Source organism: Gossypium hirsutum, chromosome D06 (assembly GCF_007990345.1).
Source record: "Gossypium hirsutum isolate 1008001.06 chromosome D06, Gossypium_hirsutum_v2.1, whole genome shotgun sequence".
Classification (NCBI taxonomy): Eukaryota; Viridiplantae; Streptophyta; class Magnoliopsida; order Malvales; family Malvaceae; genus Gossypium; species Gossypium hirsutum.
In genome coordinates this window covers 8,586,546-8,598,271 of record NC_053442.1, presented here as the reverse complement: position 1 = coordinate 8,598,271, position 11,726 = coordinate 8,586,546, and the positions used below count along the sequence as shown (strand labels likewise).

At 32.7% G+C, this 11,726-nt stretch overlaps 1 protein-coding gene and 1 pseudogene across 16 annotated transcripts; one reads left to right on the top strand and one right to left on the bottom strand.

The window, feature by feature from the left end:
- Positions 1-1,388: 1,388 nt before the first annotated feature.
- Positions 1,389-6,041, bottom strand: LOC107901312 (uncharacterized). 16 transcript variants are annotated; one of them, XR_001685224.2, is made up of 9 exons: positions 5,389-6,041; positions 4,997-5,074; positions 4,843-4,922; positions 4,384-4,493; positions 3,913-4,299; positions 2,679-2,755; positions 2,177-2,244; positions 1,764-1,835; positions 1,389-1,666 (listed from the first exon to the last, which is right to left on the bottom strand). XR_001685224.2 is itself a non-coding variant. In XM_016827256.2 (4 exons), exons 1-3 carry the CDS (start codon positions 5,614-5,616, stop codon positions 4,423-4,425), a joined length of 531 nt encoding a protein of 176 aa, XP_016682745.1. In that variant the 5' UTR covers positions 5,617-5,958; the 3' UTR covers positions 2,679-4,299; positions 4,384-4,422. The 16 variants fall into 16 exon arrangements, 4 of the variants coding, with proteins under 4 accessions (XP_016682745.1, XP_016682744.1, XP_040951165.1 ...); XR_005914463.1 differs by having other exon boundaries at positions 4,843-4,884; positions 5,389-5,912; XR_005914461.1 differs by having other exon boundaries at positions 2,679-4,299; positions 5,389-5,934.
- Positions 6,042-8,104: 2,063 nt separating this feature from the next.
- On the top strand, positions 8,105-8,927 carry LOC107901315 (stellacyanin-like; annotated as a pseudogene).
- The last annotated feature ends 2,799 nt before the right edge of the window (positions 8,928-11,726 follow it).

The window sequence follows — 11,726 nt, the reverse complement described above, 5'->3', positions numbered from 1 at the left end:
AGATGAATAATAGGATAGATATGGCATGGAATGCCCCAACTCTTTAAACCTGCTACGTACAGGCATGGAGCTGGCTGAGCCTGAGCCTGAGCCTGAGCCTGAGCCTGAGCCTGAGCTGCTCCACAATAGCCATCCCAACCCAAGCCATAGCACTTTATGTTTCAAAAGCTACCTATTCCAACTACTTTATCGTTAATGCATCACTTCATCTGCATGCTAACACCTCATCCCATTGAAAGTGGAGATGCATGCATGCATGCCTCTTTAATTACCCCACAGTAGGATACTATACATATACTTATTTTTTTAAAGTACATTTACAACCACTTTTTGACCTTTTTTTGGTATATATACATACACAAATGAATAAATAAAGCATTAATTGCTTTCATCTATGGTTTAATAAGTAGAACCTATTTTGGTCAATTCGGTCGAGCTGGTGGCTTTAAGGTATGAGGACCTGCCAAAAATTCGTTTCATTACTTTATCATTTCAGCAGTAGAGTAGTAGGTGAGTTATGATGTATCAACCCATAGAGGTAAGACAGTCCAATTGTGCTATAATTATAAACCCTAGGAAATTGAGTGAAGAAATTGTTCCTCACTCTCTCTATCTTCCATCCTTACCTTTAACACCACCATTTTTGTCTTCACTTGTCCGCATATTATATTCTTCTTCCTCTTACCGAATCATATACAAATATCTGATTAATCTGGAAAATAAAAGAAGAAGAAACATTTATAGTTTAAAGTTACGAAGCTCATACATTAATCATATCATAGTTGCCAAATAAATTTGTCTTTCACCAATCGAGTTCACAAAGTCTTGTTTAAATCTTATTTAGATTCGTTTATCTCTTATAATTTCAATGTATCCTTATATCTCTAATTTCAAATTAAATTTTAATTAAACATGTTTACATATTATTTACCATAAAATAGTCTTATTATAAAATCACTACACCAAAATAGGTTTTTAGCGGCGCTTTTTTAGGCCTTTAGCGGCGCTTTTTAGCACCCGAGAGCGCCACAAAAATGCCGCTAATGACAGCGTCGCTAACTTTAGCGGTGCTTTTCTCACAAACGCCGCTAAAGACCAAGACCATTAGCGACGCTTTTCCCACAAACGTCGCTAAAGACCAAGACCTTTAGCGACACTTTAGCCACTAAACATGATATTTAGCGACACTTTTATCATAAACGCCACTAAAAGTATAATTCTTTAGCGGCGTTTATAGAAAAACGCCACTAATTTTGACAAATTTGTAACACCCGATTTTCATCCATATACAATCCTTCCTATAACATAAAATCCAACCAAAAACAACAAATTTAAATGATACTTCAAATTTAATGAAAGATAAATGATATAAATTGATAACTGAATTATAATTCAAAATATTCTTACAATAATATTAAAATTAACAATGTTAAAAATATTCTTACAATAACTAAAGCACACTAAAATGTTTACACAATCACCTCCCAGAAACAGGGGCAGCAATAACCACAAGAACAAAAAAAAAGGAAAATACACAAATCCAGAAACAGCAGTTTTTGGCAATCACTTTTTCAGGAGTAATACCGAAAAAATAACCCCTTGGTTTCAACAACAATGACACATTACTTAGAAGTCTCCTTGCTTTGTCTTCAGTTTCAAATCTTAACTGCAAATTGAAGAATAAAATTGCACTTTAGATTCATCATATTTGTTCACATGACAAATCAAAACCCAATGTTCATAACTTAAACTACACAAAATACCTGCAAATGCTGCAAGCAACAAACTAGATCAGCCTAAATGTCCTTCTCTTGCAACAGGGTTTCCAAATTATCCTGTCAAATGAATGTGTTGTCAAGGGCAGGAGAAGAGAAAAGCGCTAGCATTGAATAGATTCAACCTTTTTAAAAGTTAAAGGCTACTGCCACTTTTACCAGAATATTTTTCTCTCTTTTCTTTTCTTTTTCAAACCACATTCACAAAAGAAATCATTCAATGTTAAAAATAAACTCAATTTATGTCATTAATCCCTGTACTATGAATAAATTGCAAATTTAATTTAACTACTTTTAAAATTTTGAATTCCAAAAAACATATGTTAAATTCTATTCTTTTCAAGATATTATACAACAAACATTTTATTATCATTAAAACGCCTAGCTATTAGCGTACTTACCTTCTTTAAGTGCTTCAATGGTTGATAGAAAATCCTGACGCTCTTTCTCTAGGCTAGACATTTTCTTTCTGCAAAATTCAGAATGAATAAGATGTCCTATAACTATTAGAAGAATCAACATGAAACTATATCCAAATGAAAGTCTAAACATGATAATATATAGCAAACGGAAGGAAACAACATTAAACATTTCACACAGGAAACCTACTTAATAAGCAAATAACTACCAATTAAATATCTCCCACCCCACAGGCACACATATTCTTTTTCTTCCTTTCTGGTTCTTTAGTTGTAATATGTAACAATAATAAATGTTTCTCTACTAATAACAACAAAAGTAACCTTCAATTCTGCACCAAGGAGTTATGTATGAGCATTATAATCCAGGCAGTTACTTTTGAACACATATGGCAAAAGGCATATATAATTAAAGAAACAAGTAATCAACTCATCCTGAAAATGTAGATCACAAGCCCTTTGGTAAAGAAAAATTACAGCATACTTGAAAGAAGAAATTTCAGCCTCTGTGTTCTCCAATTGCCTCTCCAATTTTAGCTCATTCGACCTTAATCTAAGTGCCTAAAAAGAAAAAAGCAAATGCCAGCATAAAGAACTTTATACAAAAAAAAAAATTCAATGGAAGATAATCCAAATGCTAGTCATATGGTCTAAACAAGCAAATTAACAAGATCAAAACCAAATAAATATAAGAGAGAGAGAGAGAGTTAAATCAACACTTTAAAATCCTTTCGGTTCTGTGTAGTAAGGATGGCAAACTATTTAATCTAATGGTAGAAATTTATAACAAAGATATTTGTAATCATTAAATTAATACTTTTTTTGTCTTTCCACTTTTCATCCTTGCTACCAAAAAGTGCTAGCCTTTTATCTCATGCCTAAAGGAGAGGCCTTCAAGCAAGACATACACATAATAAGTACTGGAAAATTAAGCCAATACTAACTTTCAAGGTAACACTTTGGAATAAAACTAAATAAGTAAAGGTCTAATTATGAATTTTATCCCCTTAATTTACAAAACCTAATAAGTTAGTCCAATTAGATAACATTAGTAAACCTCACTGTTAAATTACTAGCTTGGACATCAACACTTCAATATTTAATATGTAAGGAATTATCAAAAATCAACATTTCAATAATTTATATGCAAGAAATTAACACAAATCAATCTTACAACAGTTTATGTGAAACAAATTAGCAAAAAATCAATTATTCATAGTTCATATATTTACCGGCATTAGGGCTAAATATTCAATTTCTATAACGATTTATATGCAACAAATTAACAAAAATCAATGGTTCAAGTTCATGTATTTACCAAAAATCAGACTAATTTTTCAATATTTATAACAACTTATATGCAACAAATTAGCAAAAATAAATGGTTCAAGTTCATGTATTTACCAACAAGCAGACTAAATTTTCAATTTTCAATTTTTAAAACCCTAAACCCATTTTGGGTAACATTAGTAGAACATTTCAATATTTAATATGTAAGGAGATATAAAAAATCATCATTTCAACAATTTACATGCAAAAAATTAGCAAAAATTAACAATTCATGTATAATGTATTAACCAAAAACCGGACCAACTTGTCAATTTTTATAACATTTTAAATGCAACAAATTAACACAAATTAACAATACAAGTTCATATATTCACCAAAAACCAGACTAAATTTTCAATTTTTATAAAATAAGAGGATGGAAGTCTAACAAATTAAATTTTCAGTTTCAAGCCGTGAAGCATGAAATAATAGCCATAGCAGCGCCTGCAAAACCTCCATATGAATGAACAAATGTAGTTCTTATAATATAAATAATCAAAAGGAGTAATAATATAAAACATAACTTTTTGTAGTTTCCTTATTTTCTATGAAATCAAACAGCAGCACATCCATATTTTTGTTTTTCAAACGTTAATCTGAGACAAAACTAATGCCTTTTCCGATGTTTTTCTTTCGGACTTCTCATCATCAAATCCAATACCCAATTTTGACATATCTAATTCACTCAAATTCCTTTGTTTCACGATTCCAGATACGTAATTTTTGCTGTTTTGGTTCATTGTCTCGGACTTTGCAGAAATCCCATGGACCTCCAACTTGCACAACAGAATGCGTAAAAATTAAGTTAGATTTAATAGATCTTAGAACAAAAATAGAATAAAACACAAAGGAGTGCATACATGTATGCAAGCATCAAAAGGAATTAATCCACAATGAGGTCACGGATTAAAGGGAATCATTTCAGCTGATATCAGTTCCAGGCACCCCAAAATGAGAGCTTCTTGATGTCCTGCTTTAAGAAAACGTGAGTTTTATATAAGTTTTTGCATGTTTTAACTTTTAATATAATTAAAAGCGTCCAAGTTTACATAGGCAAACTGGAAGGAAACGACTTTGTATAAATTCCGTCATATCTTCAATTGAATAACTGAAAGAACTTGAATTTTAAGAAGACTGTAACAGATCCACCTCAGAAAATTAAAACCAATAAACAAAAACACAATAACCAACTAGCAGTCAACTTGTCAGGTCAAAGCACTCACGCATAAATCATTGCAAATAAAAACTATATACAACCAAACAAACTTCATAAGGCAATCAAGATAAAGTATAACTTGAAATAAACCACAAGAGTCTACCTTTCTGATACTGCTGATCAGTGACAGGCTTCTTATTAGCAGCTGGTCCAAGCAAGAAACAACGCAAACAAAGCAAATGTCTAAAAGCAAAAGCAAACGTGAATGAAGGCACATATAGTTGTGGAAACGGGAGTAACAAGCTAATGGGACTTACAAGACAAGGACGCTTAGGATTTAGGAAAACAACCCGTAGTATTTGTTCTATTGCAACTTGATCCTTCTGCTCATCAAACTGCAAAAACCAAGCACCTAAGATTAATTACTCAACAAAATTACAAATATCCAACCACAAGAGGAAGAAATACAGATAGGTAGAGAAGCAATCAATCAATAGTATAGATGGTGAAATTTACAATTGTGCATCATGCTATGGCAGAAAGACAACCCAAAATATTATTGAAAAACCGTGCATGCCTATTTCAAAATTGGCCCAAGATCAGCTTTGAGAAAAAATAAATTCTCATCCCATCAAGCATGCACAAAACCGACGGAAAGATGATTTTTGAAGGTCTGGAAAGATAATTTTTTAAAAAGGAAGGTACATACATGGAAAATATAGCTTATTAGCTGGATCAAGTTTGAGCCGACACCGAGTCGGCAAAAGCGACTTTGCAACGGAGGAAACCGAAATGGCAGAGCCGTGATGATTCGATCCTTCAGCATGAGGTTGAGTTTGAACGTATAGATTAGACGTTGAAGAAGAAGATGGAGTCGTTCTGGTATTATTCCCGGTTTGGCGAAAAGGCAGCTTAAAAATTTCCCAAACTTTGCCATCGGAGGGTGACTTTTGCTCGGTATCTATCGCCATCTCTCTCACAAGGACATGTACGGCACCGTGTGCCGCGTCCCGAAGATTCTAAAACTGAAAAACCTTTGCTGGAATTTGAGAGTTTTTAGATGAAGAACAAACAAGAACTGACTTGGCTTCAGTTGGAAAGAAACAGAGTTGAATAAGCTTCTGGGTTTCTTTCTTGGATCTGGGAAATTAGGGATTTTAGGGGGGAAAGTTGGGGATTTCGAGGGGAGGGGGAGGGAATTTGATAAAATGGCGCCACTATTTCTTATCTATTGCGACATTACTTTTTTTTTTTTATTTGGAATAAAATGACACAATTTTGCTATATAAAATGGTGCTATATTTTAAAATAAATTTATTTTTTGTGGCATTTTTTAAAAAAACGCCGCTATTGCTTACCTTTTACAATTATATAAGAACTTATTTAGTATATAAATTAAAAAATACTAATTAATCTAAACTTTAAACCCTAACCCGACCCCGAATCTCTAAACCCTAAATCACTAACTCTTAACCCCTAACCCCTAACCTCTAAACCTTATTTAATATATAAATTAAAAACACTAATTAATCTAAATCAATCAATTATGTACCCAAAAAATTTTAAAATTATTTTAAATAATAGTATTTTAATTTCTCCATTTTACATTTGCCACTCACCACTCACCCACTCTAACGAAGTACCCAACGTAATTCAATTAATGATTGCAAATACAAGATATTTGCTTTCTTTTGCAATTGGGCTATTTGCCACTCACCACTCACCCACTCTAACGAAGTACCCAACGTAATTCAATTAATGATTGCAAATACAAGATATTTGCTTTCTTTTGCAATTGGGCTATTCAAATAAATTAGAGCTACCTGTCCACCACTACCACTATACCGCCTGAAGCAACATTCGGCTTTAGACTCGAGACCCAGCTAACACTTTTTGTTATCAAGAAAAAACAAGCAGCTTTTTCTTTACGGGAGCAAATCTAGCTAGTATTGGAATTTCAATATTTAATAAATTTTATTCGAATTTTAATATTTATAATATTTTCCTATAACCCTTTCTCAGCCTAAAAAACCTAGCTAGTATTAATTTCTAGTGGGTATTAGACCAAGTAACAACCTCATTTGTCCTTTTTCATTCATTTCCAGTTCTTACTCTTGAGTAGGTACTATTAGGTCATTGTTGTGTTCATGTTTTATTAACTAAATATAAAATTATTTTTGGTAATAAAATTATATCAATATATAATATTATTTATGATCACGATATTTGGTGTTTTATATTACTTTCTTTGATTTTTTTAATCGAACTATCAAAATTTATTATTCTTATAAAAATTTATTCTAATTTTTATTCTTTACAACACAACAATTTAAGTTTTATGACATTTTGTTTTACTCATAATTTAATATAATTTTCTAGTAAAGTAGTTTAAATAAACTGTGATTGAAAAATAATAATAAATAGTTAGGAGTTAGGACGACTTCTCTTTAATAAAAACATTTTGTATTAAACAATATTATTTGTTATCATTTAAATGTAAATTTGACCAAATTTGACCAATATATAATAAATACAACAAAATATCAATTTTTTCAACTTATAATAAAAAATATAATTGAAACATTACTTGAGAATATATCAAAGAATGAGATAATTGAAATGGTTTTAGATTTTATTATTATTAGTGGCGCTTTTCAAAAACACCGCTAAAGGCCTGAGTATTAGCGGCGCTTCTTCAAAAACGCCGCTAAAGGCTCGAGCATTAGCGGTGCATTTTCAAAAACGCCGCTAAAGGCCCGATCATTACCGGCGCTTCTTCAAAAATGCCGCTAAAGGCCAGATCATTAGCGGCGCTTCTTCAAAAACGCCGCTAAAGGCCAGAGCATTAGCGGCGCTTCTTCAAAAACGCCGCTAAATGCCTCAGAGTTGGGCTTAGGCTTTTTGCGGCGCTTTTCAAAAAACGCTGCTAATGCTTATTTTTAGCGGCGTTTTCCAAAAAGCGCCGCTAATGCTCGACCTTTAGCGGCATTTTTATAAAAGCACCGCTAATGCTTGGTTTTTAGTGGCATTTTTTGTCCAAACGCCACTAAAAACACCGCTAAAAGCCTGTTTTGGTGTAGTGAATACATATTTGTTGTCAAGAGAAAATTGCTTCTATAATATTCTATAACAAATATAATTTAGATTGTAATTATTTTATTTCAAGAAAAAAATTAAACAAGAAAAACTATTTTACATAGTATCGTCCAAATAAAAACTATTTTACATAGTATCGTCCAAATACCGAAAATTATCATCTTTTCGGTAAATTTTGTTTATTCAAAGAATATTATATCTCTATCGATCCATTCAACCAAATATTTGTTGGAAAATAAAGTAGTTTGTTAGAGGCCCTCACCCAGAGCTTGTTTCAATAGTTTACCACAAATTTATGACTCTCCTACACTCCCTATATAAACAACCCATGCAATACAAAATTAGCGCAAAAAAGGAGAGACAATGAAATCTTAGGGGCACTGAAATCAGAGAAGGTAATAAAGAAAATGGGTAGGAAAAGCAGCATGACCATGGCAACAATTTTTGTAGTTCTGGCTTCAACTCTAACCACGTATGCTTCTACAACTTACACTGTAGGAGACTTCTCTGGTTCGCAAGTCCCTACCAATAATTCTAATTTATACGATAACTGGGCTGACAATAAAACATTCGTCGTCGGGGATAATCCCTGTGAGTTTCTTACTTAATTTCCACTAATTATTAAATATTCCCAACTTTTTCAAACATCAGATTCAGTTACCTCCAACTGCTTTGTTTGCTTGCAGTGTTCAACTTTATTACTAGGGAACATGATGTTGCAGAGGTGACCGAACCTGGTTACAACGCCTGCACCACCACCGACACCATCTCAACCGACAACAAAGGACCTGTAAAAATTACGCTTTAAAGGACTGGTGACCACTACTTCGTTTGCACTTACCCTGGTCATTGTCCTGCCGGGCAAAAGCTTAAGGTCCAAGTCCGAAGTGACAATGGCGACACTACGGCTGGAGTTCTTAGTCCTCCCCACAACGCAGCTTCTTCCCTTGTTGTCACCATCTCTCTTGTCTTTGTTTCCGTTGTCACCTTTGTTTTGTTGTGCTGATATTATATTATGTTAATCCTTTTCAGCCTAGACAAAAACTTGTATAACAAAAAGATTTCCGTACGTTGTTTTTGTCATGGCAATGATCATGGAATCATAATTTGTGTTTGAATAAATGATTTGATCCAGTTTCTGGATATATCGATCAAAAATGTTGTTTTCTCTTTTTCTTTTAGCTTCAATTTCTAGTACCCAACTAGCTTTTCTCTTTCGGCATATGAGCATAATCTCAAGCCCGTTAGGTCCATGGTTGCTCCTTCGACATATTAGCATAATCACGGACCATCAAGCCAACTTTTCAGCACATTAGCGTAATCTCGGGCCGTCATGTCTACAGTGGCATCGTCGCTAAGTTATAAAACAACATATGTACAAGTAGTTTATCTACGAATAAAGGTATCCATCCACTAAGGTTTATTTTTCTAAGGGTGACCACCTATGGTATAACTCATGGTTCCTCTCCATGGTACAACTCCTAAGGGTAACCATTCACAGTACAACTCCTAATGGTACTCATATGTAGTATCATACATGACACATCTCTTAATGATACCTATCCACGGTATGACTCCTAAATGTACCCATCTGCGATATCATCCACTATGCCATCCATGGCGCGATTTCTAAAGGTACCCATCCATAGTATAATTCCTATGGGTAACCACTCATGGTACAACTCCTAATGGTGCCCCTCCATGGTACTATCCATAGTACGGCTCCTGATAGTATCTATCCACGATATAACTCCTAAAGGTACACATCTCGGTACCATCCAAGGCACGACTCCTAAAGGTATCTACCCGCGATACCATCCACGATATGATACCCACTCACGGTATGACAAACCTAGAAAAATTACAAAGCAATAGTATTTCCTTTGTACATATCGGTTTCAAATATTTCTATCTTTTGATGTTGTGTTATGTTGTTTATAAAGTACATATATTTGAAAAATGGAGGTTAAAACCAATCATGGTTCAATTAAAAAAATAGTGAAAAGAAATCGATCTTGTTAATCTCTACAATGTTCCTCTAGCAAAGAAAAACATTCACTTTTTGCTTTGGAAATTGGATTATCGCAACTTAAGAAAATCTCCAACATAAGTTATGGTTGAAGTTGCCAACTTTAGTCATGACCTTGAAATTTCAAATATATTAAAATAGCATTCAATAGGCAAAAAACTAGATGGATTTGGAGAAATGAAGGCAATTCCTTCTTTAACCCAATGAGAAAATAAATAGGTTGTCATGTTGACATTTGTAATGACCTGAAATTTTTGTAGTATTGGAAAATGTGGTTTTGGAACTCTATTTTTGTAATCTGAGCCCGTAAATATTAAATATTAATACTTATGAGGTTAATATAAAAATATATTAAAATTTAGTCTAGTAATTTTACCGAATTAATAGTTAATTAAGGCTCAGTGACTAAATTGTAAAATTAAATCGCTATATATTTTTAATTAACCAAAGGCTTGAGGATTAAAATAACAATTAGCCAAATGTCCAAAAAAGCAGTTGGACCATTTCTAAAAAGGAGAAAGTGGATGTTGATGGTGGAATCCACTAAATTTGATTGGTGTTAGATTAAGTTAACTAAACCATGTTTCTGTTAATTAAACTAGTTTAATTAAAGATTAATCAACCTATATAAGTTAAAATAGTGTAAAAAATGTCATATTCCCCATTTATCTCTTCCATTGCCGAATTTGAAGAAAGAAAAACCTAGAATTTTGGGTGACTTTTGACCATCATTTTGCAAGTATATCTAGGTCTTTTTCTTGTAATCTTTATAGATTTGAGGTCATAGGAGCTTGATTTATCTAGCCCATGTATCAATTTGTAAATTATTGAAGTTTTTCAAAGTTGCCATTGTTGATTTCTTGAAGAAGTGGGCTTGATAGATTTTAAGCTTAGAATATAAAAAGGACTAGATGGTAAAGTTAATTTAGCTTGTTTGTTAACTTTGTTACATTAGGGACCATATTGAATAAATGTGAAAATTGACATGAAATTATGTTAGAAATAGGAAATTTAAGGTTCTTATGAGAATATATGAAACCAGATTTTAATTTGAAGCTAGGAATTGAAAGTAATGACTAACCCGAGTTCAAGGACTAAATTGAATAAAATGTAAAATTTTAGGGATATCAAAAAATTGTGTTATATAGGTTCATACATATCATAGCATAAAATGGAGATATTTGGTATTGATTGATGATATAAAATAATTATTTAGATCAAGAATTGGATCGATGTGGAGTTGATCGGGAAAAGCTAAAATTGTGGATTAGCCTCTGAAGTATCCACTTTACATATTTTGAACAGGTAAGTTCATATGAAATTTACTACACTATTTTATTTAATGTATGAATTATGTTTGAATATATTTATATGTTAGAATTAAGCAGAAGTTAGTGATTTTGGCACATGTGTCTTGAAATTGGATTGAATTGAAAAGTCATGTGTAAATTGGTTATTATGAAATATTACAAGGTTTAAACATGAATGTTAAATGACTAAAGGAATTGTTAACAAAATATGCAACTATGTGCAGAGATTGGTAATGACATATATATACAGAAATGATGCTCGTGTGAACTTAGTAAAAGGTTGGGATACATATGGCATGCCATTAAGGTTATACACTCATTTGATCAAGGACTTTACATGTTCTTATGAGATCTTGTATCCATTGCAGAGTCTTGAGTTACATGTATCGTAGATTTAGCACGGACGAGTAAGCTCGATATATTGTCAGCTTGTGTGAGCAACTCTATTATAGTGCCAGCTTGTGTGAGCAACCATGATATATTGACAGCTTGTGTGAGCAACTTATTCTCGTGTGTGAAAAATATAATGTTGGTAATGACAATATATCACAAAGAAAAATAGAAATAGAAAAATAAAGAACACACAGATTTTACGTGGAAACCCTTTCGGGA